Raw genomic sequence first — 25,557 nt, forward strand, 5'->3', positions numbered from 1 at the left:
CCTTCAATGAAGATAAACCATATAGGGAATATACTTTCTTCGGCATATTTAGTCAGTTTTCTCTTTGCCTAGGTACTAGAAGAATATTTTGGCTTTAGTATTCTTACTGGCTTTTTTTTTTTTGCAATTATTCCCATGCATAAGATGTTAATACTCTGATATCTGTCTCCTTATCTCAATGCTTTTCATGCCTTTCAACTTGATTTTATTATCTCATCTTTAATGCTGATGTGCTGTATCAGCATTTTACCTCTCAAATAGGCAAAACTTTTTGAAAATAAAATAAAATTCAGTGCCCCAGCCAGCGTTTAATGAGATGGGCAGCTTCTACTATGATTATGTGCATCAAGAACTTTAAAATTCACACCCTGTGACTCAGTCATTTTGTTGTTAGGAATCTTTTCTAGGAAATAATTAAAGAGGCAGGCAAGGATATTTGTTTTAAAATTATTTAAAATGAAAAACAGACATAGTTTAAAACTCCAGCAGTAAGGATATACTAAGTGAATTATAGTATAATCACATGAAATATTATGCTGTCCTTAAATAATGGTGCTTTGGAAGATAAAGGAAATGTTTACTCAGAAATGTTAACAGTTGGATTTAAAACTCTCTATATATTTTAAATGTGTATGTATGAAGAAAAGATACTACAAATTGAGTGTCCCTTATCTGAAATACTTAAGACCAGAGGTAGAATTTTGGATCTAGGATTTTTTTCAGATTTTGGTCTATTTGAATATGTATGATGAAATATCTTACACATTGACTGAGGTAATTTTATACGACATTTATAGTTCACCTGTGTTTCAACTACAATGTGTCATGAAATCAGGTGTGGAATTTTATACTTCTGCATCTTAGAGCATTTTGGATTTCATTAGCAATTCTCAACCTATAGATGAAAATGCACCCATGCTATTAATGGTTAACTCTGATTAGGGGCTATGGGTGCTCTTTTTCTCTGTGTTTTCTGTAGATAGCAAATATTGAATTATACTGAGATTTAAAAAAAAGAAGGCAATATCTTAGCGATCAAGACATTTCTATGAACATCAACCTTATTATTCAAATCATGAACAGTAGAAGTTGCAGTTGAAATCAGTGATAGACTGATATTATGACCAAACCTATATAATAGCCTTTCCAAGGTAGGTTTCTCTGATGTCATTTAACTTTGTCAAGATTTAGATTGGTTCTCCAACTTACTATATAAGAGTCTATGTTGGGGGCTGGAGTTGTGGATCAGTGGTACAGCGCTTGCTGGCATGCACCAGACCCTGGATTTGATCCTCAGCGCCGCATATAAATAAATAAATAAAATAGAAGATTCATTGACAACTAAAAAATTTTTTTAAAAAAAGAATCAATGTTGGGATCCCATTTAAATTTTAAGTTCATTTGTTTCTGGATATACAGAAATCCTCATATAAACTTTTTTTTTTTTTTTTTTTCAATACTAGGGATTAAACCCAGGGGTGCTCTACCACTGTGCCACATCCTCAGCCCTTTTATTTTTTTATTTTGAAATAGCGTCTTGCTAAATTGTTGAGGCTGGACTTGAACTTGCAATCTTCCTGCTTTAACCACCTCTGTTACTGGAATTAGAAACTTGTGCCACCACGCCTGGCTACAAGTCCACATTTTTTAACAGATTCTCAAGAGTGATTTGTTCTGATACAAGTGATCAACCTACTACACTTTGAGAACTTGCTATAGTTGAACTTCCTTCCTTGGCATTCTAATCTGCCTGGATATGGGCAGTTCAGCAGTATGAAAAGCCAAAGCATCCTGGCCCAGAGTTTACCTGCAATGGTACTCATCATAATCATCCATGGGACTTATAAAATACTATAGATGCCCAGACTCCTCGTCAGAACCTGTCACTTAGACTATCTAGGAGCAGGGTCAGGGCTTGTGAATTTTAAATGAGCAGCACAGTTTGTTAAATCTGTTTAATAGGACTGAGGATGTACTTTAGTGGTGGAGTGCTTGCCTAGCATACACAGGGTTCTCAGTTTAATCCCTAGAACTGCAAAACAACAACAACAAAACAACAAAGAAAATGTGTTTGATTAAACCAGTTGACCTGAAACATACCATTGGTGGAGCTTGTTTCTTCTAAGCAACACTGATATGTGTTGAAGAAAATGTGGCTTGGGATGGTGGTAACTGATAGGGCCAGCTCCCCGACCCCCACCCCCAATTTTTGGGTTCCTAATGTTTCCACATCATTGATGCTGCAAAATTCTGTTTGTGTTTTCTTGGTAACACTGATTTTGCTACATAGTTTTTACCTCTAGATGGCAGCAAAGACTAGTTATTTTCGTAGGACAACTTTAAATGTCATTTACCTAAATCTTAAAAAAAAAAAAAAAGATGCTATTCTTTTTCTTTTATGAATTTTATACTTGGACTTGTTTCAGTAAATGAGGTATGGAGATTTAAAATGTCTCATCTCTTGGATCATTTTTGTAGAGCATTATGTCAAATAGCTCCACCCCCCACCCCAAATTTAGAGTGCATATTGCAAGAGAAATACATGCATATGGCTCTTTTAAGACCACACAGTGAATGTTCTACGCAGAGTTGGAGGCTCCTGGGTTTCATCAGAAAGCAGATGTCTTGAGAAGATTAAGCAAGTTTGGAAAGCTCATTCATAGAAGAAAAAGATATTTTAAAAAAAATGCTTAACTCAGTCATGGATTTTGATATTTGGAATGGACTACAATCTGAATGATGAATCCAGTGAGGCAGAGGCTTTTATCTAGGGGGCAGTAGAAAGAAAAGCAATGTCTTTGTGGGATATATTCATTGAATTCTAAAAGTGTTGGCTTGTTTGAACCATAGGTTCTAAAAAGAACCCAGAAATCTATATAGTTCACTGGTTGCAGCAAGTCTTTAGATGAGTCTTATTGACCTAAAGAAGATTGGAAAGGTGAAATATTTTCAATGTTAAGTTTTAGTTCTTAGCCTGGTTTCTACATGATCTTTGTGTTCTTTCATATTATCATAAAAGGCAAACATCTGAAAATATACCAGAACAAAATTGCATTTATGAGGAAGCTATCAAATCTTAGTTAGACAGCTGGAGTCAGGATGTTTCCTTTTCTCTTAAGGAAATTAATTTTTTAAGTGCTTTGAACTTTTTGGTGATATATTGGCAACATATTGTGTAAGAAGGCAGTGTTCCTTTAGGAACAGGCCCGATTCCAGGGACTGCAGGGCTCTCATCACACCTTGTATCTTGGCTGTAGATGTTGAGAAGTTCAAGATTCCCTGAGACCTGGGGTCATTCTGACTTGTGGTCATTGAGGTCTGGTGGGCGAATGGATTTGGGGCTGCCTGACTCCCCCAAGGACCCAGCTGTGGAACACTTGGTCAAGGCCATGTGTTATCAGAATGACAGTGTTTTTGTAATTTTGTTTTTATCTGTGTTTAGTGGGAAAGTGCATAAGTAATTATGATGGATATAGTGATGAAAAGGAGGAAATGCTAAACTGAAGGGAAATATCCTTGAAATACTATTGCTTTCATTTCTTTTGTCTTTTATATTATTTGGCAAGTCACTGATAATTTGTGTGTGGAGGGGGTAGAAATAACAGATAATGAATCTGGCAGGTAGCCCAAAGTTTCATATGCTACTTTGACTGTTTTTCTTCTTCATTTTTAGAACTTCCCATTGTGTAATAAAACTTTATCACTGAAAGTTTTAGTTTTATATGGCAAGGGGGACCTTCAAAGGGAAACCCTATAGTTTAATTAGCTCATTCCCATTAACCTCCTCTGAGAGAACATTTGGTTTTAAATGGCATTTCACTGCTGTAATTTATATTAAAGAGTTGTCCAGTTCTGAGGTTAAGAATAAATTGGTACCTTTGTTCTATAATGTAATGTGATTTATGGTTATACCTAGTCACCTCCCAGTCTCCCTTTCTATGATAATTACAACATGAGTATTAGGAAAAAGTAAGAATAAACATTTAAATATAGTTTTCAAAATCTTTTCTGACCCATTTGCTTACAGTATGTGCCAAACACATGCTTCACATGTAGAAATATTATGTTAAAATAAAATAGCCTTAAATAACTGTCTTCCTTATTTATCCCCTTTCTTTTGTTCATCTGTCAGGTTTTTCTTTTATCACGGCCTTTTCTCCTTTTTGGTACCCTTTTTCTTTCTATTTTTCTTTCCCATTCTCTCATTTGGACGGGTTTAATTTTTTTCACTTGTTCTGAGGTTTACATCTTAGGATAATGACTAAGTCATAGACTATGAATCAGGCAAACAGGCTTAGCTCTCTGTTCTGATTGTGGCACTAACTAGCTATTGGTCCCTCAGCAGCCATCTGTTGCCTGTGCAGACCTCAGTTTCTTCATCTTTAATCTAGGGATTAAAATATTCTTTGGAGAGTAAAGATATTGTATAGGAAAGTCTCTCACACATCCATTGTGCCAGATAAGTGTTAGTTGTTACTATTATTATCATTACTATTATTTTTCTCTTTTTCCTTATATTTGTTGTTAAAGTGCCTGTGTCTAATCATAATCCTAATTTATCTTTGCCTATTTTGTCTTTTTTTGTCTTCCTGCTTTTCCCCCTTGTTCTCTCCATCTCTCCATTTCTTTGTTAGTGTAGGAGCTGAGATTGATGAATCACCAGTGCTGATTCCTCAGCTGTATCTCAAAGGATATTACATTTGGCATAGAAAATGACCCCCACACATAATTTTCCTTCCTTATGCTACTTCTTTCTTTTATAGAGTTCACCTGAAAACATACTATCTATCTTTCCTATCTTTTCATATCAAAAAATGAAGCAGTTCTTCCAAATCACTGGTGAAGTCCTTTGGCCCTGACATTCTGTGATTCTGTATGAAGAACAGATATACACCAACTGTGGCCACCAGGTACGTTGTTAGCCATGTGAGTCTTTGTTGAGCATTGGCTACGAGCAGTATTTAAGTCCTAAGTTTAAATAATAGCTGGTTCTTATTCTCAAGATTGCAGTATAGGAAGGGTGACACATAATTAAATCACAAGGCAGAATGAAATGCCATAATAGAGCTATTAACAGCAACATTTTAGAAACCCAGAGAAAGATTAAAAAGTAAGGAAGGTTTTCAAGGAGCACTGGAGGAGTGAGTAGGATTTCAATAGGAGGAACAAGGGAGAAAAGAGCATTTCATCCCTACAATCAGCATGGATAAAGGGTGTAGGGCAAGAAGGCCAAATGGTATGTGGGAAGACTGTTAGGAATATGTTCTGACAAGGGTGCAGGGCATGTCCAGAGTTTAAAAGGGAGATGAGGCGAAAGATGGAGGTCATGGTCAAAAGTTCGAGCAACTGTTATTTTGGCCCTAAGTAATACAAATATGGTTTTTGGAGGAGGCTAGAGAAGTGCAATGATCAGGATGATTTTGGGGATGAAGGTTGGATGAGAAAGGAAAGAGATTAAATGTAGATCAACTGTCTTTTTTAAGATACTATCTGTACTAAGGCTTGCATTTAGGGAATAGTACTTCAGATGGGAACTGGGAAGGACAGAGAAAGAAATAATAGAGTGGTTGATTGGATCTGGATGATGAGCAAAAATGTGGAGAATGTTTCCCAGGTGTTCAACCTGGGCAAAGAAGAAGATGATATACCATCACCAGATGTAAGACAAGGAGCAGTTCAAGAGAGAGTGCATGTGTGGACACATGCTGAGTCTACAGTGTAGTTGGGCCTTCCTTATGGAACTGTGTATTGAAACTTTGGAGATGTTGCTTTGAGGATCATAGAGAAATTACTACCCTTCAGTGGTTGAGATAATCCAAGAAGTAAATGTAATTCCTACTCACCTGCCACTCTTCTTCTCTCACCATAGAACCTCTACATTTCTTTCCCAGAACCTGAGAGATAAATTTTCTGGACCTTAACCATGTTTCCACATCCTTTGCATAAGGCCCCCCAATCTTACTGATAGTGTAACTATTTTTGAGAACAGCCCACTAAAAAAGCATTTTGTCCCATTACTTGAACAATGTGCAGTGACTGACCATTATCTAGGTACTGATTGGCCTATGTAGGGAAAGGAAATCCTGGCCCTCTCTTCCAGTGACCTTGCTGCCCCCCTTAGCGATTGTGTCTGGACCAAGCAGACAGATTACATAAACTTGCACTCTGCAGGGAGATTTACCACTTCTTGGCTCTAAGGCATGTAGTATGGGCAGGATACCCCCTTTAAAGCAAATTTCCTTCCTTGTTGGCAGTCTGAGAAAAGTCTGAAAGAGGGCCATGGTTGATAGGTGTGGCTGAAAAAAACAGTGATAATTGTCCATTGTTCTCCTCTCATTTCCATTCTTCAAAGCTAATATCAGCAGCCTCAAAAGCATTTACCTTTTCTAAAGTTTCTGTAATAAATTTGTATTATTCTTATGAGAGAAAAGTTCTATATGAAATAAAATAACTTGCTCATATATGTTACTATGAGAGATATTGTCCTTCTCAGCATGATCCCTACTCTCTGACTTCCTTCCTGATGTCCAAAAAGACCCTTTGAGGACCTGTTACAGTCTTTAGTAAACTCCTCTTTGTGTAAAACTAGTTTTCTGAGGCAGTAGTAGTGACTGCTATTGATGGGCTCAGGCAAAACCAAATTGAAATTCAAAAGAGAATTCCTTAAGAATTTCCTTAAGAAGAAACCCCAGCAAATCCACTAATAGGGAAGGATGGTAATGCATTCTTGAGAAATTGCTTTGAGTTATGTGACAGTGGCTGTGTTGAAGCAGGATTTTATATGCCTTTAATTGTTATGAGAGGAGACATAAGAGGACAGCTTGAAATGGCAGTTTTGATTTGGGATGCTTCCTCATTTTATAGTTATTGTACTCTTGAATAGGAAGCATCTAGGAACTGATTGGCTTATGTAGGGAAATTGGAGACTGACAAAGTTGAACCCTAACATTTCTTCTAATCTGGGAAACTACATAATTAAAAAATGATTTGGTGAACATCCATTTTTTCCTTATTAAGTTATGATGTTGCTTGAGAAGTGGGAATCTAGATTAGGGATGCAACTGAGGAAAATTTCCTAGGCTTCTTCAAAGGCAGATGCCCCACTAACTGTGAGCTAAGCTGATGGTGTGTGTCTTTATGGTGACTAGACCTTGATCTCTTGGTTCCCTTTCTGAGGGTCTTGAGTTATTATCATGACTATCAAGGCAGCCTCTGGCTTATAACATAAGCTCTGATGTCCAAGGTCATGATGCTTCTTCTATGGATCATTTTCACTCACTTATGATGCTTTTCTTGCCAGTCATCTCTGAAACTGATTAGGTGCCTATTGTTCTGTACATATTGATGGCCTTTCCAAAGATCATTCTTTATACTTGGCCTTTCTGTTTGTTCCTTATAGAATGCTGTATTAGGATAAATTGGATACTAACTGCGGCTCCAGTGTTCCTTGAGTATGGTCTCCTGTTGATGAGAACATGAGCTTTTCCTTGTTCTTGCTTTCTCCATCTCCTGTCATCAGCGCCATCTCTAGTTCAGTCTTTCCTGTGTCTGCCCATGCCTGCTTGGCCTCTCACATTCATTTTCTCTTGTTACTCTAACTGGCTTCAGAAGGCAGGAAGGGTTGGAAGGAAAGGCAAATCACTGTTGGCTATGGAGATCATGGAAGGTTTCGGAAGAGGTGGTCAGACTTTTCAATGTGTCTTACTATACCTGATGGGAGAATTTTACCCATGTACAGCAGTGAGGAGGTAGTAGGGAAAGCTTGCATGTGTTTAGGGACATTCAGAGCTTTCTGGTTGAACTGGCAGATTGGTAAGACAGCATGAACAGGTAACATTAGGCAGGCTGTGTCTGTCACCATAGGTTGTGGAAAGGATCAAATGCAACTTATAATGCTTCCCCTTGCACTGAGGTAGCTTCTGAGTATGTTGCCATGGAAAGAGAATGGAACAAAGTCCGACCTGTGTCTGCATCTCAGGTTTGTACCATACTAACAATGATCTGCTTCCATTAAGTTGCTGAGTGTTAATTTACTTATCTCTATAATTGCAATAATACCCTTTTTAGAGGGTTGTTGTAAAGGAAAATAATATTGTATAAAGGATTCACTTTTTTCCTGTTACAATATCTTACTAACCAGAATCCTTTTGTGGGGACACAGATCAGTCACCACCTAGCACTGTATTCAGGACCCCTCACAGTCTGACTGGACTGTGTCTTTTGAGCCTTATCCCTGCCCCACTGCACTGATCATTGTCCTTGAACATTAGTTGTTTGCTCTCTTGCCTACCTCCCCCAGTACCCTGTGTATACCTCTTTGGGACACCCTGTTGCTCTCTCTATTCCAGATCTCATCTTCTAGCCCTTACTCACATCTCATCTGTTTCTGAAGCCTAACCCCCTGTACCAACCTAGAGTAGCCTGCTCCTCCTCCAAACTCCCGCAGTACTTACTGTCTACACAGTTCTTTATCTGTGCTGTATAGAAGCTCATCTGGCTTATGGAGTCAGTTGGTTCATTTTTCTAATGCAGCAGTTTTCAACCAGGAGGTGATTTTTCCCGTCACACATTTTTGTGATGGTTGGGGGATGCTGCATGGCATTTAGTGAACAGGAGCCAAGGATGCTCCTAAATATCATACAAAGCACAGAACTCCCTTCTCCCAAACCAAGAATTATCAGGCCCAAACCATCAGTAATCCTGATATTAGGAAACTGCTCCAATGGGAAAAGAGCTGATGTAATGAGAGTTAAAAGAAATTAATTCATGTAATCTTAGAGAAGGAAACAGATGTTTAGACACTTAGCATTATGACCCCTACAAGTGAGAAAATAAGAAAAAAGAAATCTAGTTACCAAAGGAAAAGAAATCGATGTAAATTATTGGTGTGTTTATGTCCCAGCCTTATTCCCAGTCAGATTTTAAATGTTTCAAAAAAGGTAGCAAGATTTAGATACAATCCAGAAATTACTGGAAGTTAGAACTACGCATGAGATCACCAAGTCCAGTTCTCTTATTCGCAAAGGCTAAATGATTTGCTCAGGGTCTCACAACTGACTGGAAGAGACATGAACTGAATCTAGTCTTGTCTGCCTGCCTCTAGTATCTTCTCTGTCACCTCACTTATCTAAGTCTTTCTTTATGTAACTTTGTTAATCTACTGTTGTCCTCCAGAATCTCCAGTTGATGGGTAGAAATGTATAGTTTCCCCACTGATATTCTTATTTCTTGTCTAATTTCCTTGCTCAGGTTATCAAGAACAGTGAATCTTTTATCTCTGTCATACCTGCCCCACTGTTGGGAAGGAGGTACACAGTTTAGTATGTCATGATCAGTAGATTGATCATGTATCCATGTGATGCTTTGAAGAAAAGATATTTCACATTGAGGCACAGTGCATATCACTGAGTGGCCATGAGTGACGGGTCCTTTAGTAAACCTACTTTCATCTAGTCAGAGAATGAGGGAAGCTTTGTCTGTAGGGCCTATATTTATACACTGCTAATTATTTAAATTAAAACATAACTAGCCTTTTAAAAATGAAACAAAGCAGGCAAAAAACAAAACAAAACAAAAAAATAGTCTCAGGTAATTAACTGCTCAGAATAATCATATGGGACCATTTGGCTATGGGGAGAAAAAAGAATTCACTAAAAAAGAAAACTGCTTTCAGTCTTTAAAAAATTTTCTTTGAATAATCAGGCAAGTTTTATTTTCTTGACCAATAATTTTGATAACAATTTTGAAATGAGACACAAGTAAAGATGTCCCTGGGATGGCTGGCTGCAATATCAGAGGTTAGCCTGGAGTATGTTTTTTATGGCAGCATACTAAGAATAAAACCTGGTGTCCTGATGGAATGTTGACAGATTTGTAAGTGCTACCCAGTGAACTGTGTTAATTCCTTATCAAAGTATTTAGAGGTGTTGACTAGTTAATTTGCTGGACTCCCTAAAGATTCTTTATGCTGTATTGTTGTCCTTAGGAGATGTATTTGATTGTACAAAAGCCCTTTTTGATTTAGTTTGAAGAGTCCATCCAAGGAAAGGTCTTGGAGTTTGAATGCAAATAAATTTAAAGTGATTTAAGTTTTGGGAACTTTTTAATAAACCACGTCTTTCTTACATTTGCTTCACTGTGCCCTAAGGTGAATGGAGTACTTTGTTTTGATTTATCCAGCTGCTCTCTTTAATGTGTGTTCTGGACCATTCCCAAGAAGTGCTACAGTGTTAAGTTCAGAGCCTGGGTTTTGGGATAGAATTAGAGGTTGTAGGTGTCACCCTGCTACACAGTTCAGCCAAAGATTCAGATATCTGTGCTTTGCTACAGTTAAAAACTAGGGACCTTCCCACCCAGTAAAATGTAGATCTTTCTTCTTTTAAAAAAATTTTGTATAACATTTTAAAATTTTTCTTTTTGTAGTTGTAGATGGATAGAATGCGATTATTTTGTTTGTTTATTTGTATGTGGTACTGAGGGTTGAACCCAGTGCCTCACGCATGCTCTGCCACTGAGCTACAGTCCCAGTCCTAGATCTTTCTTCTTTAATAAAAAGAAAACCTGGAGAAAAGTCTTCTGTTTGTCATTGTTGCCACTAGAGGACAGAAAGTTACACTTCCTGGTACAGGTATAATTCATTCTAAGAGTGCCATGATAGACCACATTTGCCAATGTTTATCAGTACAGAAATTTATAAAACAATGATACAAACTAATCAACTAAGGAGCTGCTTAAAATGCAGCTTTCTGGGACCTACCCTCTTCGAGATTCTGATTCCCTTGCTGTGTAGAACTTAAGATTTTACTTTGCGAAACACTGACCTCTGAGTTTTTGTCTGATTATCTTTTCTCTTAGGAGGTTAAGAAAAATGATTATTTTGGAGGAAAAAAACAATGAACAGAAACCAACATATAGGGAAACCAGAGTGATGGTTGATTTAAAGGTCTTTCCCTGCCTTTGTCTGATGTGTTTCAAAGGAGACACATTTTGTAAATATTAAGAATCAAAGAAGCTACTAAAAGTTTTTTTATGTGGAGCTATATTTTAATCAGTAAAAACCATAGGATCCTTAGGCAGTAAGTTCCTAATATTTGTTAATAAAATATCTCTTTTAGGACCATCTCACAGTGCCCCTAATTTTATCCTTTGGGCATCATGAAGGCACCATGCCTGATATCTTATCATTATAAGATCTGGTTGTGAGGACCTTTAAGTAGTTTATATAATCCTATTATCATTTTGAGCAATTATTTTAGGTTGAGTATTCAAAATTCAAAATGCTCCAAAATTTGGAACTTTTTGAGCAGTTATTGGACCACAAATGGAAAATTCCACACTACAGAACTTTGTTCTGTGATCTCTCTCTTTCACCACACATGAGGATATAAGAAACTATTTTTAAAATTGAGGGTCAAAAAATCCAGAGTGTCATTTTAAATGTAATTTTGTAAAAACAACAACAAAAAAATGCTTTTGCAGGACTTACAGTGTCTCTACTATGAACTTTTAGTGGTACTTTTACCAGTCTACATATAAATTATTAATCTAACAGTCTCCTAAAGTTTATTTTGATGCTTATATTAATTGTTACTCTGCAAAAAAAAAAAAATCCTCCCAGAAGAGGAACCTCTAACACTGGTAATCCTCAAGGGTTCAGTAAATTTCCAGTAATGTTAAATTAGCTGCTTAGAAAGCTTATTTATAGTTAAGATTGAAACTGATGATAAAATGATAATTTGTGTATTATAATCATGGAACACAGAAACTTGTGTTAACTTTGTTGTAGAGAATTGCTATGGCTTATATAATTGAATCCTAACAAAATAGATGGGCTGATGAATAGCCAGAGCTCCAAACTCTGTTATGAAACTGTCAAGGGTAGGATAGGAATGCCCCTCCCCTCACCTCTCTGCACTTAAGGCATCCAGGAGGAACCCGGGTGATGGGAATCCCTTGACTGGTTCTCTCTGCTTCTGTTTCCCCCTGCACCATGCAAACATGTTTTCTGTTTGTGCTGTTGCATGATAAAATTGGGAAGATTTTGTTCTTGAATTCTTTCTAGTTTCTGGTTTTGGGAATTTTGTGATCAGTTGATCAGTGCCCTTCAAAACATTGCGTATACCTTCTCTTGATTATTAACTAGAAGAACCTCTCATGTAGCAGTATTTCCATTGTCTACTTTGAAAAAGCAATCATGAACTGTGTAATTCTCTCTGGATTTCTTGCCCACATTGACTTAAAAATAGTTTTGAAGTACATTTAGGCCATCATGTATTTTGTAATACAGTTGGGTCACTGCCGATTCCCAAGATAAATGTGTTTAAACAGAAGCTTTCTCATTCATCATCAGCCTCAGCTTTCATCCACATTTATTTAATGATGATGCAAGCCCACAGCAGTTGTGTTGCAGTTCATCACCATGGAAGTGTTTCTGTCAACAAATCTTCGGTTTGCTATCATGAAATTGATTTTGCAGGGAAAAAGAAGATAATTATGAAAGATTCCTTTTACTTTTTGAAAGACCTTCACAGTTTGCCTGGATGTCTAAATGAATTGTTTAAAATCAATAAATGACAATATAATTGACACTGTTAAATTGACAGTTAAGAGGTTGAAAAAGGAAAAATTCCATATTTATGGAATGTGACTTGGGAACCAGGTTTATAATTTAAAATGTTCCTCTGAAAGCTGCTATGTTCTGCTCAGAAGTATAGATTATGATCAGGGAGTCCAATGAGTCAGATATCAGAATTTCAAGGATGCTTTAACAGTTTTTATCACTAGCCTTGTAAATGGCATAACAATAAACACAGAGGAAATTGACAGTGTATTTACTTTCCTTTGCTGATACATCACATGAATTTATAAAAATAAAATTCTCCTATAACTTACATTTACAACTATCTTTGACTTTTATTTGCTTGTCACAAGGTTTTTTAAAAAACTACATAATTAAATTGTAAGTTTCTGATTGTAGCCTACTTATAAACAGGGTATAGCGGCACCTACATTTAGTAATCCAAACTGTTTTGAGAACCAAATGGTAAAAAGGAACAATAACATTTTCATTTTGAAACAGTGTTGAAAAGCTTATGTTATAGTGGCTAATCCAGATTTGGAATTAGATAGATACATTTGGTAGAAATACAGTCAACTTTTGATTGTCAAAGTAATTTTTGTTTCCAAATGTGCTTTCTGGCTTCCTATCACATTTCAAAACGTTTTATTTTCACACCATCTTGGGTATGCTCACTGAAAGCAAATTATTCAATATTATCTTATTTCCATATAAATAAACATTTACTGTATTCCCAGTAAATGCTAAGCACTGTGCTCCATATCAGGGATATTGAGATGCATCCCAAGAATGATATTAAATTTGTCCTGAGAGCTCACTTTAAATCACAAATGAAATTTTTATTTAATTCACTTTGAAGTCAGAGATAATTTTTTTGAGTATTTCAACTAATTTCTCCTCTTCTAATGTGTGATCAGAAGTTGACTGTAAATTAGAAGTAGGTCCTGCTTGATTTTTTTTTTTAGCAAGAATTAATAGACATAAACAGAAAATAAAAATATTGGACATGCAAATGTATAACACAAAATGACCAAAAGAAAATTCAGCAAGCAATGGTAAAAATAACAAATTATTTACTGTTTTATAATGTTAAAGTATTTTACCACGACAAGTTGCAGTCAAATTAAAGTGAGTTATGGAAAATGAAATACATAAAAATGTATTTATACAAGTGCAGACTAAATATTTCCCATACAGTTATGTAAATGAAAAGATATACAGTAAATGCACACTTGAAATGACTATGCAGGCAACAATTAGTTTCAGACTCTTGTATAGTTCATGCACAAACTTCCCAAAGTACAAGTTCAGTCAGTCTTTTGGGAGATGTGGAGGGATGATTAAAAAAGGATTGAGTTCCTTGCAAGAATATCAGTATGGACTGGATGAGGATGAGGGTGGTCAGTTATATATATTACTTACTGTAATTTGTGATTGTCGAGGAAGAGGTGTAGCTGTTGGTGTGATAGTAATACTGCTGGTGACTTTGTTGGTTGTTTTGTTTAGTGCCCCATTAGTTAAACCTTGAGTTCGGTTATCCTGCAGTGGTGTTGAAGGGCTGGCAGGTCTCATGGGGCTGGCCACAGCTTGCATGTAAGGACTTCCTAAGTGAATGTGGATTTTATTATCCTCAGTAGTTATCACACTTGAACTATTACTGTTTGCACGTTGAAACTGCCACGATGACTGCCGGTCTGGGGAGACTCTGAAAATCGCGTGCTTGGCACTGATTTCTATTGGCTCTGGGGAGCGTCCCTGCTCAGGAGAGCTAGCTGAACCAGTCATAGCCAAAACCTGAATAGGTGACATTGTCCTTTCTGGAGTTATAGAACCACAAGACTCTGGGGTCTGTGCTCTGGCAAAGGTTGCCATGGCAATTGGGGACATACCTTGATCTAAATTCGGGAGGCCTTCAGTAGAGGTTTTGGACTTCATTGGTGTTATGGAAGCATTTTGGAGAATGGTTATCCTCTGTTTTGGGGTGCCACAGTTTGGTATCACTGCAGTGCTTGTGTAAGAGTGAGGGCTCTCTGTGGTTGGACTTGTGATTTCAAGAGTGGCTGTATTTTGGGCATGGTCTGGCGTAACCTTTATATGAAGTGGTTGTCCAGGTGTATGGCTTAGGACTAGATCTCCAGGTTGCATGAAGTTGCCATTGGGTTTAGTTTGTATTTTCCCATTCTGAGGATGGCTCTCCTTGGATTTCATCCAGGGAATCCATAGCTTCCTGTTCACAGGAAGGGGAGTGGACGTGTTGCATCTGAAGGACAGCACAGATTCCTCCTCATTATGGTCCTCATCTTGTTCCTCACTCTCCTCATACAACTGACCATTAATGACTGCTCTTTCCAGAGGAATGAGACTCTTGTAATCTGGTGGCTCATTGTCTACTGCTTCTGTTTGAACTTCTTTAGAAAATACTTGAGGGTCAGAGATTCTTCTTCCATTGAGACTAGGACGGAGGCTCTTACTACAGTGCCGGTACCTCTCTAGCTCTTTAGTGAGGTTTTCGATCTCTCTTCCTAAATCTCTGTTCCTGTTTTCTTGTTGATTTAGTTTCTTTTGCAGAATGGAGTGATCTCCCTGGAGGTGACATATTAGGTCCTCAGTTGCCATGTATTCATGAATTTTCTCTTTTAATGCATCCACTTCTCTTGATAGATGCCCTGATTTAGCTTCTTCTTCTTGAAGCCTTTTGAAAAGCCATTGTTCATGGCTGGACTCTGTCTTTTCTGCCAACTTGTACTTGGCAAGTTCCATTTTAACATGCTCTAGCTCTTCAGATAAAAATTGAGCTTTTTCTCGTTCATTAGCATACCTTCGTTCCAGAGTCTCATATTCATCTTCTGTTTTCATGAGGTCATCCTCAATGGCTTTCATATCCTTTAGCTTTAGTTTCAGTCTTTCCACTTCTTGGGAGAGTTCTTTAATCTTATTGTTTTCTTGGTGTAAAGCTGTTGTGGACTTACCAGAGTCTTTGTTTTTTAGGAAATCTTTCTCACTTGCTTCCAATGATTGAAGCCTGTTTTTCAACATATTGACTTTTGACAAGAGATCATTTCCTTTCTCCTCCTCTGCTTTCAGTTTGTTTTTTAGATCATCTCTTTCCTTGGTTACATTGAACATCTTTTCTTCCACATCAGTTTTGGACTTGAGTGCCCTTTTAGTTTCCTCAATTAACTTCTCAGTAACTGTTGTTACTTTGTTCTGCTCCACTTGAAGCTGGGAAGAAGCAGCTTGTAATTTATCTTCCGTTTGCTTTAATTTTTCGCTCATTGTTTTCCGTTCATCCACAAGCATCACAGTTAATGTTTTCAGTTTAGTCAAATCCTCCTTCAGAGTGAATTCTGTCTTTTCCAGCCTACTTTCAATGGCTTCTAGCTCTTTGATCCTCACTTTTAAACTCTCTAGTTCCTGAGACAACTGCTTTGTGGTTGTCCTTTCTTTTTCTAAGTTGCATTTAAGAGAGTAGCATTCTTGTTTGCTTTTGTTGAAAGCATCTTCTAATTTTTCCAGAGCCATAATCCTTTTATTGAGCTTTTCAACTTCTAGTTTAAAGTCTTTACTCTGTGCTGTTTCCTTCTCAAGCCTCTTATTGAGATCTCTGCACTGTTCCTCCATCTTTATGAGCTCTTCATCTTTTCCTTCCATGTCTAGCACACGCTTCCTGAGCTCCTCTACCTCAGCCATTATGCCAGCATTTCCATATTCTCCCTTGTTGATTTTTTCTTTTATATCTTGCAGCTCCTCTTCTGCTTTTCTTAAAGATCTGTTTGTCTCTTCCAACTCATCAATTTGCCGACTGAGTGCTGCCAGCTTTTGTCGAAGCTGGCGATTTTGACTGTCCTCATTGGTGAGCTTTGCCATAATTTCGTCTTGGTTCTGATGAAACTTTGTGGTCTGTGTTTGCAGTTCTTTCTCTAGTCTGGTTGCCTTCTGCTCTTCTTCCTGAACTCTGGCTTCAGCAAGAGTTAGTTTAGCATGTGTTTCCTGTGCACTTGTGGTCAGGTCTTGAATTTTCTGTCTTTGAAGGGTGAGCTGTGCTGTAAGCCTTTGTTGTTCGTCCACCACCATCAAAGCAAAAGACTTCAGCTTGGTCAGCTCCTCTTTCAGGGTGGTGACCCTCTTTTCCTTTTCTTGCTCCTTCTTCTGCTGGGACTCGGTTTCTTGACCAATCAGCTTCTTTAATCTGAAAAATACAAGAGTGCATTCTAATTTGTGATTGCTGCTTTAGTAACTCACATCTATGATTAAACAGTTATGTAATTTGAAAAGATTGTATCAGTTCACATGGGATGTGGGAAGGAGTTCCTGAATTTGATGAGGGAAAGAGAATCTTGTTAAAGAAATATCTTGCTTTTTGGTTAACTACCATTGATTAGTAACAGTTGTAACTTACCAGGAGCCTTTATGGAAAAGACAAGAATATTTGTTTTAAATTGCCGTGTAACAATCAGAGAGGGCAGTCCAGCCTGATGGCTGTGAAAATGGATACGAGCTTGAGATTCAGTTAGACCTGGCTTCAAGATTGGCCCTACTCTTGCCAGCTGCTTTAATGAACCTGGGCAGTTAATTAATATCTCCGAGGAAAAAATAATAATAATATCTCTGAGAGTCAATTTTCTCATATGAAAAATGAGGACAATCACTTTATTTACCTTAGGGGCTTTTTGTGAAAATTAAATGAAGTGATTCATCTAAGATTATTACAGTCCTGGAACAAGGTAAACATTTGATAAATGTTGCTGTTGTTCTTGTTTTATTAATTATGATTCCTATATTTATTAAATGGTTTGCGTGAATCATTAAAATGTGTGATATAGTGATATTTAGTGTTCACTCCCTGATTCTTAGTTAAGATAAAATTTTATTCACATTGCTTAGAAGTTATGCACTTTATTGATGGACTGCTCTGCCAATTAAAGCTTGTTTTGCACTAGCATGTCATTATCTGAGAACAACTTCACGTATACCTTTTTCCTCCTAGTTAATGATAATTTAATGAGGGAAGTTGAGGCATCTGAACCAAGCTTGAGGGTTTTCATAACATATGGGAAGAGCAAGGAATTTGGAAGGAAAGAGCTTATTGATGAGAATCCAATACTAGAAATGATAGACGGGAAACTATTATCAGGATCATAGTGATTCCCTCTTAAATGAAGACTATTACTACATGCTATTTTTTCTTTTAAATTTATCTGCATAACAGGAAAGCATTTCACATGCAGAATAAACTGTCTCTTCCACATGTTTAGTAACTTCAGTAGGGAGATTGTAGTTTTAAATTTGTGGCTCTGTTAATTGCACTGGGAATGGGCTGATTATAGAGGATGTAATTACGGTTCTGCAGTATTGTTATACAGAAGCTAAAATAGAATGGAATCCCTGCGGAATTTAAAGGACTTGACCTGGATGAAAACAGTACTTGCTTTCTGATCAAGACTAAAGTGTTCATAATGTTAATAAATCATTTTTATTAGGAATGAGTTAATTATTCCAATGCATGTCTTTTATCCTTGTCACAGAACTTTTTGTAAGTTAAGAATTTGAGAGGACATTTGAAAAAGAAACTAATCTAGGGAAGTCTTGGAAATAAAGAGTCATTTTTGAGATCTGAATCTTCTCTTTTCTGTAATTATACTACACAGGAGGAACATGTTTAAAATAACTGTGTAATGTAAGAATTCCCAAAGTCTTTTGTGGGGAGGACCCACTTTTAGTTTTTCCTGTTTTGAGAACCTGACAAGAGACTAGCCCAGGGGCTGTGGCCTGTGAACTTCAGAAGACTAGGCAGGATGCTGGGGTGGGGTTGATGATCTCATCTAGGGTATTGGTAAGAGGCTTGCTCATAGCTTCTGGCTGCTCCCCACTCTGTACTTGAGAAACCTGGGAGTCTGAGAAGAAAAACATGGTATCTTCTTCCTGAATGATTGTGGGATCTAGTGGCAGAGTCCACAGGTAAAATGCTTTGGTGATGAAATAATTACAGAAACTTTGGCAAAGAGCTTCTTCCTCCTGCCTTAGCATCAGCATTGGATTTAATGGTCTTGATAATGCATTGATCATAACTTCACTGAAATAGTTTACCCTTGCTACACCCCAGTTGCTTACAGTTTTATTACAGAATAGTTTCATATATTTCATTTAAATTTATTAAATAATAGCATGTACTGCTTTTTCTTTCTTTTTTATTTTATGTGTGTGTGCGTGTGGGGTGGGGCTAGAAATCACATTCAGGACCTTGCTTATGCTACATGCAAGAGCTCATGCAAGAGCTCTTCCAACCAAGGTACACCTCAGCCCCACTTTTCATTTTTATGAGAAGGGGATGTGTTTTCTTAAGATGTAAGGGCAGGAAGATTATTTTCAGTATAATAAAATGAGCACTAATGGAATAGTGATTAGTAAATCTGGGCAGTGCAGTAGCCAGCGAAAAGGTTTTGAAGATGTTTCATTTTTTTCCATTGTGTTCATTGTTTTGGGGAGCAGGCATAGTGCATCTTTTTCAGCGTGATGAAAGTGTGATGCAACCTTTTTCCTGGATTTTGTAAACTGGCTCCCACCACCATCTGCTCCCCAAGTTCCATCTTACAAGGTTGTCATATAAAACTGACGATTTTTTAATTTGTTCCAATTAGTTATACATGACAGTGGAATTCACATTGATACATCATATATAAATAGAGTATAATTTTTCATTTTCTGGTTGTACATGACGTAAAATCACACTGGTCAGGTAGTCATATATGTACATAGGGTAATAACTTCTGATTCATTCTACTATCATTCCTATCACCATACCCTTCCCCTCCTTTCCCTTCACTCCCCTCTGCCTAATCTAAAAATACTAACAATTTGAGAACATTTGCTCCAACTGTTTTCTCATTCCTTGTTTCCCAGTAATTTCACTATTTCCCATGGGACAGTCAGCAGCATAGTCTACTAAATCCTGTCAGGAAAGGAAGGTAGGGGTTTATTTGCGGGGTGGGGGGGGTGGGGTTTGGACACAAAACAAAAAAACTATACCCTCAGCAATCAACTCCAGAGTTTAAGGCCAGGAACTAGTGGAAACTGAGGGCAGGAAACCCTGACAACCTTTTTAGAGACTTTTGGCTGTGTGTAGTGATGGCTGGGTACATGTGTGAGAGAGGGTGAAAGAAACCACTCCTGATAGTTGGTGAGTGGGCTAAGACTAAGTCACTATTTATTGTGTTATATCAGGAACATTTGAAGGTTAAGTTTGAGGTGAGTTTAGGGTCTTAAAGAAAATATAGGGTGAGTAGGATGTTGAGTTGAAGCTCCTAAGCCTAGCTTCCTTCTCTAAGTAGAAATGATTTGAGATAAAATAGTAACTAATCTGTCTCCATTATTCTTTTTAATTAATTAATTAATTATTTTAGTTGTTGATGGACCTTTATTTTTTATTTATTTATATGTGATGCTGATAATTGAACCCAGTACCTCACACATGCTAGGCAAGTGCTCTTCACTGAGCCACAACCCAGCCCTCTCCATTATTTTTCTTAGCAAATTAATAGGGTTTTAGCATTGATATGACTGGCAGATTATCATGACCTCTGGATTTGCTAGCAAACACAGATAAATGATTTTGAGAGCTTTTAACCAGAGTTCTCATAATCTTGAAAGTAGCATGGAATCTTGAGATACAGACTCTCCAGACCTGAAATCCATTTCTTTAGAGCTGTGTAGGCAAATTATGACTCCTTTTTCCACTAATAGTTCTGATTAAAATGCCATTATACAGGAATGTTATATTATCAATGCCATGGTTTTTCCAACCTCAGCACTACTGACCTTTGGAGCCAGATAAATTCTTATTGTGGAGAGCCATCCTGGGTACTCTAAGAAGTTTAGCAGCATCCTCCAATGATAACAACCAGAATTGCCAGTCTTCTGGGAGCAATTTTGCCTTCAGTTGAGAACCACTGATCTGTTTGTGTGTGTGTGTGTGAGAGAGAGAGAGAGAGCCCATGTGTGCGCGCGTGCATGTGGTGCTTTACTACATGCATGCATGTTTATATATAAGCCTGTCATTAAAATTTGCAATCCATCATCCTGCCTTATTCAGCTTTACTTAAGCAGGTGTAACATAAAGTTCCCATCTGAGTTACATACACTGTGTTTCTATCTGCCCTTCTAATGATATGTTCTTTATCAGTGTTTCTCACATTTCAATGTAATTTGAATCACCTGGAATTTTGTTAAACTACAGATTCCAATTCAGTAGGTGTGGGGTGGGTCCCAGATGATGCCAGGTCTGCTGGCCTTTGGACTGACTACAGATAGCAAAAATTTGCTATTTACCTGTTAGATACTTCCTGATAATGAGACCTTTGGTTTCAAAAAGGTCAGGAAGGAGCAAAGCCTGTGTTGTTTCCCCATATCACATTGCCTCTCCAACTCCAAATGTAAACCATTGCCTGGGACTGTTCCCACATACAAGGTGTCTATCAAGGAACACTCTCAGAGTAGAGAAACTGTCAATCTAAAGAACAAATTTCATTTGTGTGTTTTTTTTTTGTTGTTGTTGTTGTTTGTTTGTTTGAAGCTAGGAAAGTTTTTACACATTTTGAAACTACCATCTCCATGTTTTTAATTCAAGGTTTTACTGGTTACAAAAGATATGTTCATGTCTGACATGATCTAAATGTCCTCATTAACAAATCAAACAGCCAAATCTGTCATTCTTTCAGGAAGAAAATCTGACTTCAACTTAAGTAAATATGTAAATACACATTCCTCTAGCAACCATCTCACTTCCAGACACAGGAACTTGCCCTGAACTACTCTGAAGACAAAGCAGTTTTCTATCCAGTGTTGGTTCTGAGCAAACCTGCTGCTGCTCTCCTGGAACTCTAGGAGTTAAGGCTTGCTTTCTTTTTTATTTTTTCATATTTTTTTTTGGTATTGGGGATTGAACCCAGGGTGCTTTACCACTGAGCTACAATCCCATCCTTTTTTGGTTTCTTTTTTTTTTTAAATAAATTTATGTATTTTTTTAGGTGGTGCTAAGAATTGAACCCAATGCCTCATGTGTGCAAGGCAAGCACTCTACCACTGAGTCACAACCCTAGCCTCCTTTTTGTTTTTTTATTTTTAAGCAGGATGTCACTAAATTGCTTAGAACCTGGATAAGCTGCTGAAGCTGGCCTTGAACTTGTGATCCTACTGTCTCAATTCCCAGGTTGCTGAGATTACAGGCATACACCACTATCCCTGGCAGGAATAAGGCTTTCTGTAGTTATTCCTTTGTCTGGTGCCCCAGAGGGGTTTCCAACCCAGAAATAGGCACTTGGTAAGAGTTAGCTAAGCATGATGGATATTTTGAGAGGGTTATTGGAAAAGGAGAATTCACAGAATAACATAAACACTTCTGGCAGGTCAGTTTTGGAAAGAGTATATGTATCAAATGCCAATGTAGACACTAATTCCCTTAAAGCTCTCCATGCCTATACCTCTGCAAAGTCTTTGTGTACCCTCAGGGGTACATGTTCCTCAGTTTGAAGACTACTGTCTTGGAATACTCATATTCATGTTCAAGTACTGACACTACAGGATTATAGGAACATTCACAGAATCCTGTCCAATAAAAACAGGTTGAGGAAGCTGGTTTTATGGACACAAATGTGAGGTAATTAAATTCAAACTGGCTTAAAGCAGTGTCTTATTACAGCTTTTCTTTAGAGTTTCTATTACGGCTCAGAATTGTTATAACTTCTGTGGTTTATCACTATTATTATATGCAATACAGTTACTATTTTTTTTTTGAAATTTTCACATCTGTCATCCTGAGTGTTCTTTGGTACCAACCATGATGCTGGCTTTTCGATACAAATTATATATTCAAAGGGTCTTTTAGTTTTTATTTACACACACATATGTCAGCACACATGTGCTTATATTTTATCTCCTCTGTGGGAGACAGAGTGTTAGTAATATACATCACAGAATACACATATGAAGCAGATGGTATATCTAAATACTATAATGCCAGTCACACACCGTAAGAATTTATATTACAGTTCTTGCCACTTTTGATTTTGTATTATTTATATATATTATAATCAACCCTACTAAAATATAAACTTCTTGAGAACAGGAGGAGTAGCTAAGTGATTCATTTGTGTCTCCTACAGAGTCTACTACAAAACCCTTTGGTGGGAACCAAAATGAGCATTTTTTTGAATGAATGAAGAAAATGAACAAGTGTACCCTTCTGTAGAAAATAACTGCAGCATTGTCTTAAGAAGTTTTGTCATTTTTTTTTTTTAAAGAAGATTCTCTAGGGTTTACCAGGAGGGTTCTTTTTAAGCATTTAAGAAAATGAGATATAAGTGGGTTTCCCATCAATGTTCTTTAAGTACATTATTGCCTCTATTTTGTAGTTACAAAAACTCTGGAAAGTGTCAGGACTTTTTGAACAACTCCTTTTTTCCTTCTTTAGATCCTTGTGTTAGAACTGTGTGCACTTGCTTGTTTAAGGATGTTGATTACTAAGCAGAAAATTACATATATCATACTGTTTTATTCATTTTTATATCTGCTTTCATGGCCAGAGTCTAATAGTTTGGTTTGGATATTATCCTGCTTATCTTTTAGCAATTCTTGTTTAATATGTAATTTAAATTGTTGCACCACACTGACATCAGCTATGTTTATGGATAAATAACTAGAGTTCCAGCAGTTTGCAGAGTAATTAGATGGAACTTACTAGAAAGCTTCCTTAACTTGAGATAGGCTCTTAGTAATCAGGCCTATAATTTATGTTTTCTTGCTTTTTCAATGGGACTTTTCACTGTTCAGTCTAATTTTTAGGGGAACTCATAAAAATAGCCATGATCAGTCTTTATTCTATGTATGCAGTTTTCTTTTATCTCCTAAGCAAGTCAGACTTGGTATTTTTTTTTCCAGTTACAGCTATAGCATACCATAACCATAATGTAATGTTCGATTCATTTGACTTGGTCAGCAAGATCTAGAGGAACAGTAACGCTTTTTTTTTTTTTTTTTTTACTTTTTGCATCTGCTAGCCAAGTATGAGTATACATCTGTGTCTGTTCTATGTCCTTATTACTGAAGATCCTGTCATCATCATTGAGTCATTTAGATACACCATAATTGGGCCCAGATTCAGCAAGCTGAGTTACTATTTTCCTTCATTGTCAAACAATACTTAGGGCATGAGTGAAGTGATGGAGATGATTTTAATTTGGTGTCAGAGGACTGTATGTTAAAAATGGGTCAGGATTCTTCATCATCTGGACAATCTTGTTTGGTTCCCTAGAGGGCAGGGGAAGTGAAATAATAAGATGTAAATCGTCAAATGATCTATTAATTATTATAAAGAGCTTGGGTGCTTTTAGCAGATAAACAGGATTCTGAGAAGAGGTTATGTAATCTTCAAATTGAGTGGAGGACTGGCATTGGGGCAAATCTTGCTCTCTTAAAGCAAAGATCAAAGTAACTGACTGATACAGGGTCTTCTAAGAAGAACTGCTTAGTAGAAAAGGTGAAGGTATAGAACCAGAAAAATACCAACTTGAGAGCCCACAGTTACAGAACTTGGGGAGTCAGACAGCTACAAGGAGAATATTTTCATTCTCAGACTAACCAAGGTGCCTGTATCTGAGCTAGGAAAGACACCCTGTACACTGCCAGATAGGGACTTGCAAAGGTGCTCAGGCTGGGTATGGGACAGGAAACAAGAACTAAGTGGGGAGTGACAATAAGGACAACATGTAAATCTGTGCCAGGAGATGTAATTACACCCTGACCTATGTGTTGCCCAATTATATGTGTTGTACTGTTGGGGGCTTTTTAGTTGGAATTGTGGGCTGGGGATGTGGCTGTGTGGTAGTCTGCTTGCTTAGCATGCCTCTGAGGCCCTGGGTTTGATCTGCAGCACTGCAGAAAAATCTAAATAGAGTAAAAATGGAATATGCCTTCTCCATCCCATTTCAGTTTTTCATATTTAAAATGATCTATACATATTTTTCTTTTTACCATTTACTTGGATGAATTTTTAACCTTGTTTTGAATATATTAAAACAAGAAAGAACTTTAAAAAAAAAACCAATTACTGAGAATACACTGCTGTGCTGAATGAGATCCTACTCACTTTTATTTTTGTATTTTTCTTTTTCCTCCTCACCCCCCTCTGAATTTAAGTTCTTATTTATTTGGAAAGATTCCTTTGATAAGGTTTTTTTTCTCTTCCAAACTTTACATTTTGATTGCTACTACACCACACACACACACACACACACACACACACACACACACACACACCCCTACCCACACCCACCCACACACCCACCACGCGCAAGAAAGAAACAAAGACTGTAGGTCTTTGTCAAACTGTTTCAGGTGGATGTCTTCCCCAGTCCTTCAGATCTACTTGGGCCTTTGATGCCTTCCCTGAGCTTCCCTGGCTGCTCTAGGAAAAAAATATTCAAAAAGCATTCAGGCCAGATGCAGTGGTACACACCTGTAATTCCAGAGACTTAAGAGGCTGAGGCAGGAGGATTGCAAGGTTAAGGCCAGCCTTGGCAACTTAACAAGGTCCTGTCCCAAAATAAAAAAGTGTTGGGGATGTAGCTCAGAAAAGGGGGTCTTGCTTTAACCTGTGTGAGGCCCTGGGTTTAATCCCCAGTGTGGGGGTGGGAGCTACTCAGCATGAGGTGCTTATGTGCATATTCCTGATAGCCCCTCCTGGTACACAGCATGCAGAGCCACTTTTAAGTATGAGCTAGTGATGGTGCTGTTGGGATTTTGCTCATGTTCTTAACACTCTCCATTCCTTCCTCCCTTCTTATAGGTTTGCTTTGTACTTTGTTTGATCTCTGTTGTTCTGTATCTTATACATTTGCCTTCTTTAGGATAAGGCTGATATTCTTTCTACTGACTGATCCTATTGCCCTGGTAGTAAATGGCAGTAAACAGTGCAGGTGACTGAGAGG

At 37.4% G+C, this 25,557-nt stretch overlaps 2 protein-coding genes across 7 annotated transcripts in view; one reads left to right on the forward strand and one right to left on the reverse strand.

The window, feature by feature from the left end:
* Cmss1 (cms1 ribosomal small subunit homolog) overlaps positions 1-25,557 on the forward strand; it is a 330,405-nt gene that overhangs the window by 9,628 nt on the left and 295,220 nt on the right. The gene's annotated exons all lie outside the window — the stretch shown is intronic.
* The window catches only part of Filip1l (filamin A interacting protein 1 like), a 271,668-nt gene that overhangs the window by 3,964 nt on the left and 242,147 nt on the right, over positions 1-25,557 (reverse strand). For all 5 annotated transcript variants that reach the window (XM_026402402.2, XM_026402403.2, XM_077795328.1 and 2 more), the window contains one exon: positions 14,000-16,766. In XM_026402402.2, coding sequence (XP_026258187.1) covers positions 14,000-16,766 — 2,767 coding nt within the window. The remainder of the gene's footprint in view (positions 1-13,999; positions 16,767-25,557) is intronic.

This window comes from Urocitellus parryii, chromosome 2 (genome assembly GCF_045843805.1).
Source record: "Urocitellus parryii isolate mUroPar1 chromosome 2, mUroPar1.hap1, whole genome shotgun sequence".
Taxonomy (NCBI): domain Eukaryota; kingdom Metazoa; phylum Chordata; class Mammalia; order Rodentia; family Sciuridae; genus Urocitellus; species Urocitellus parryii.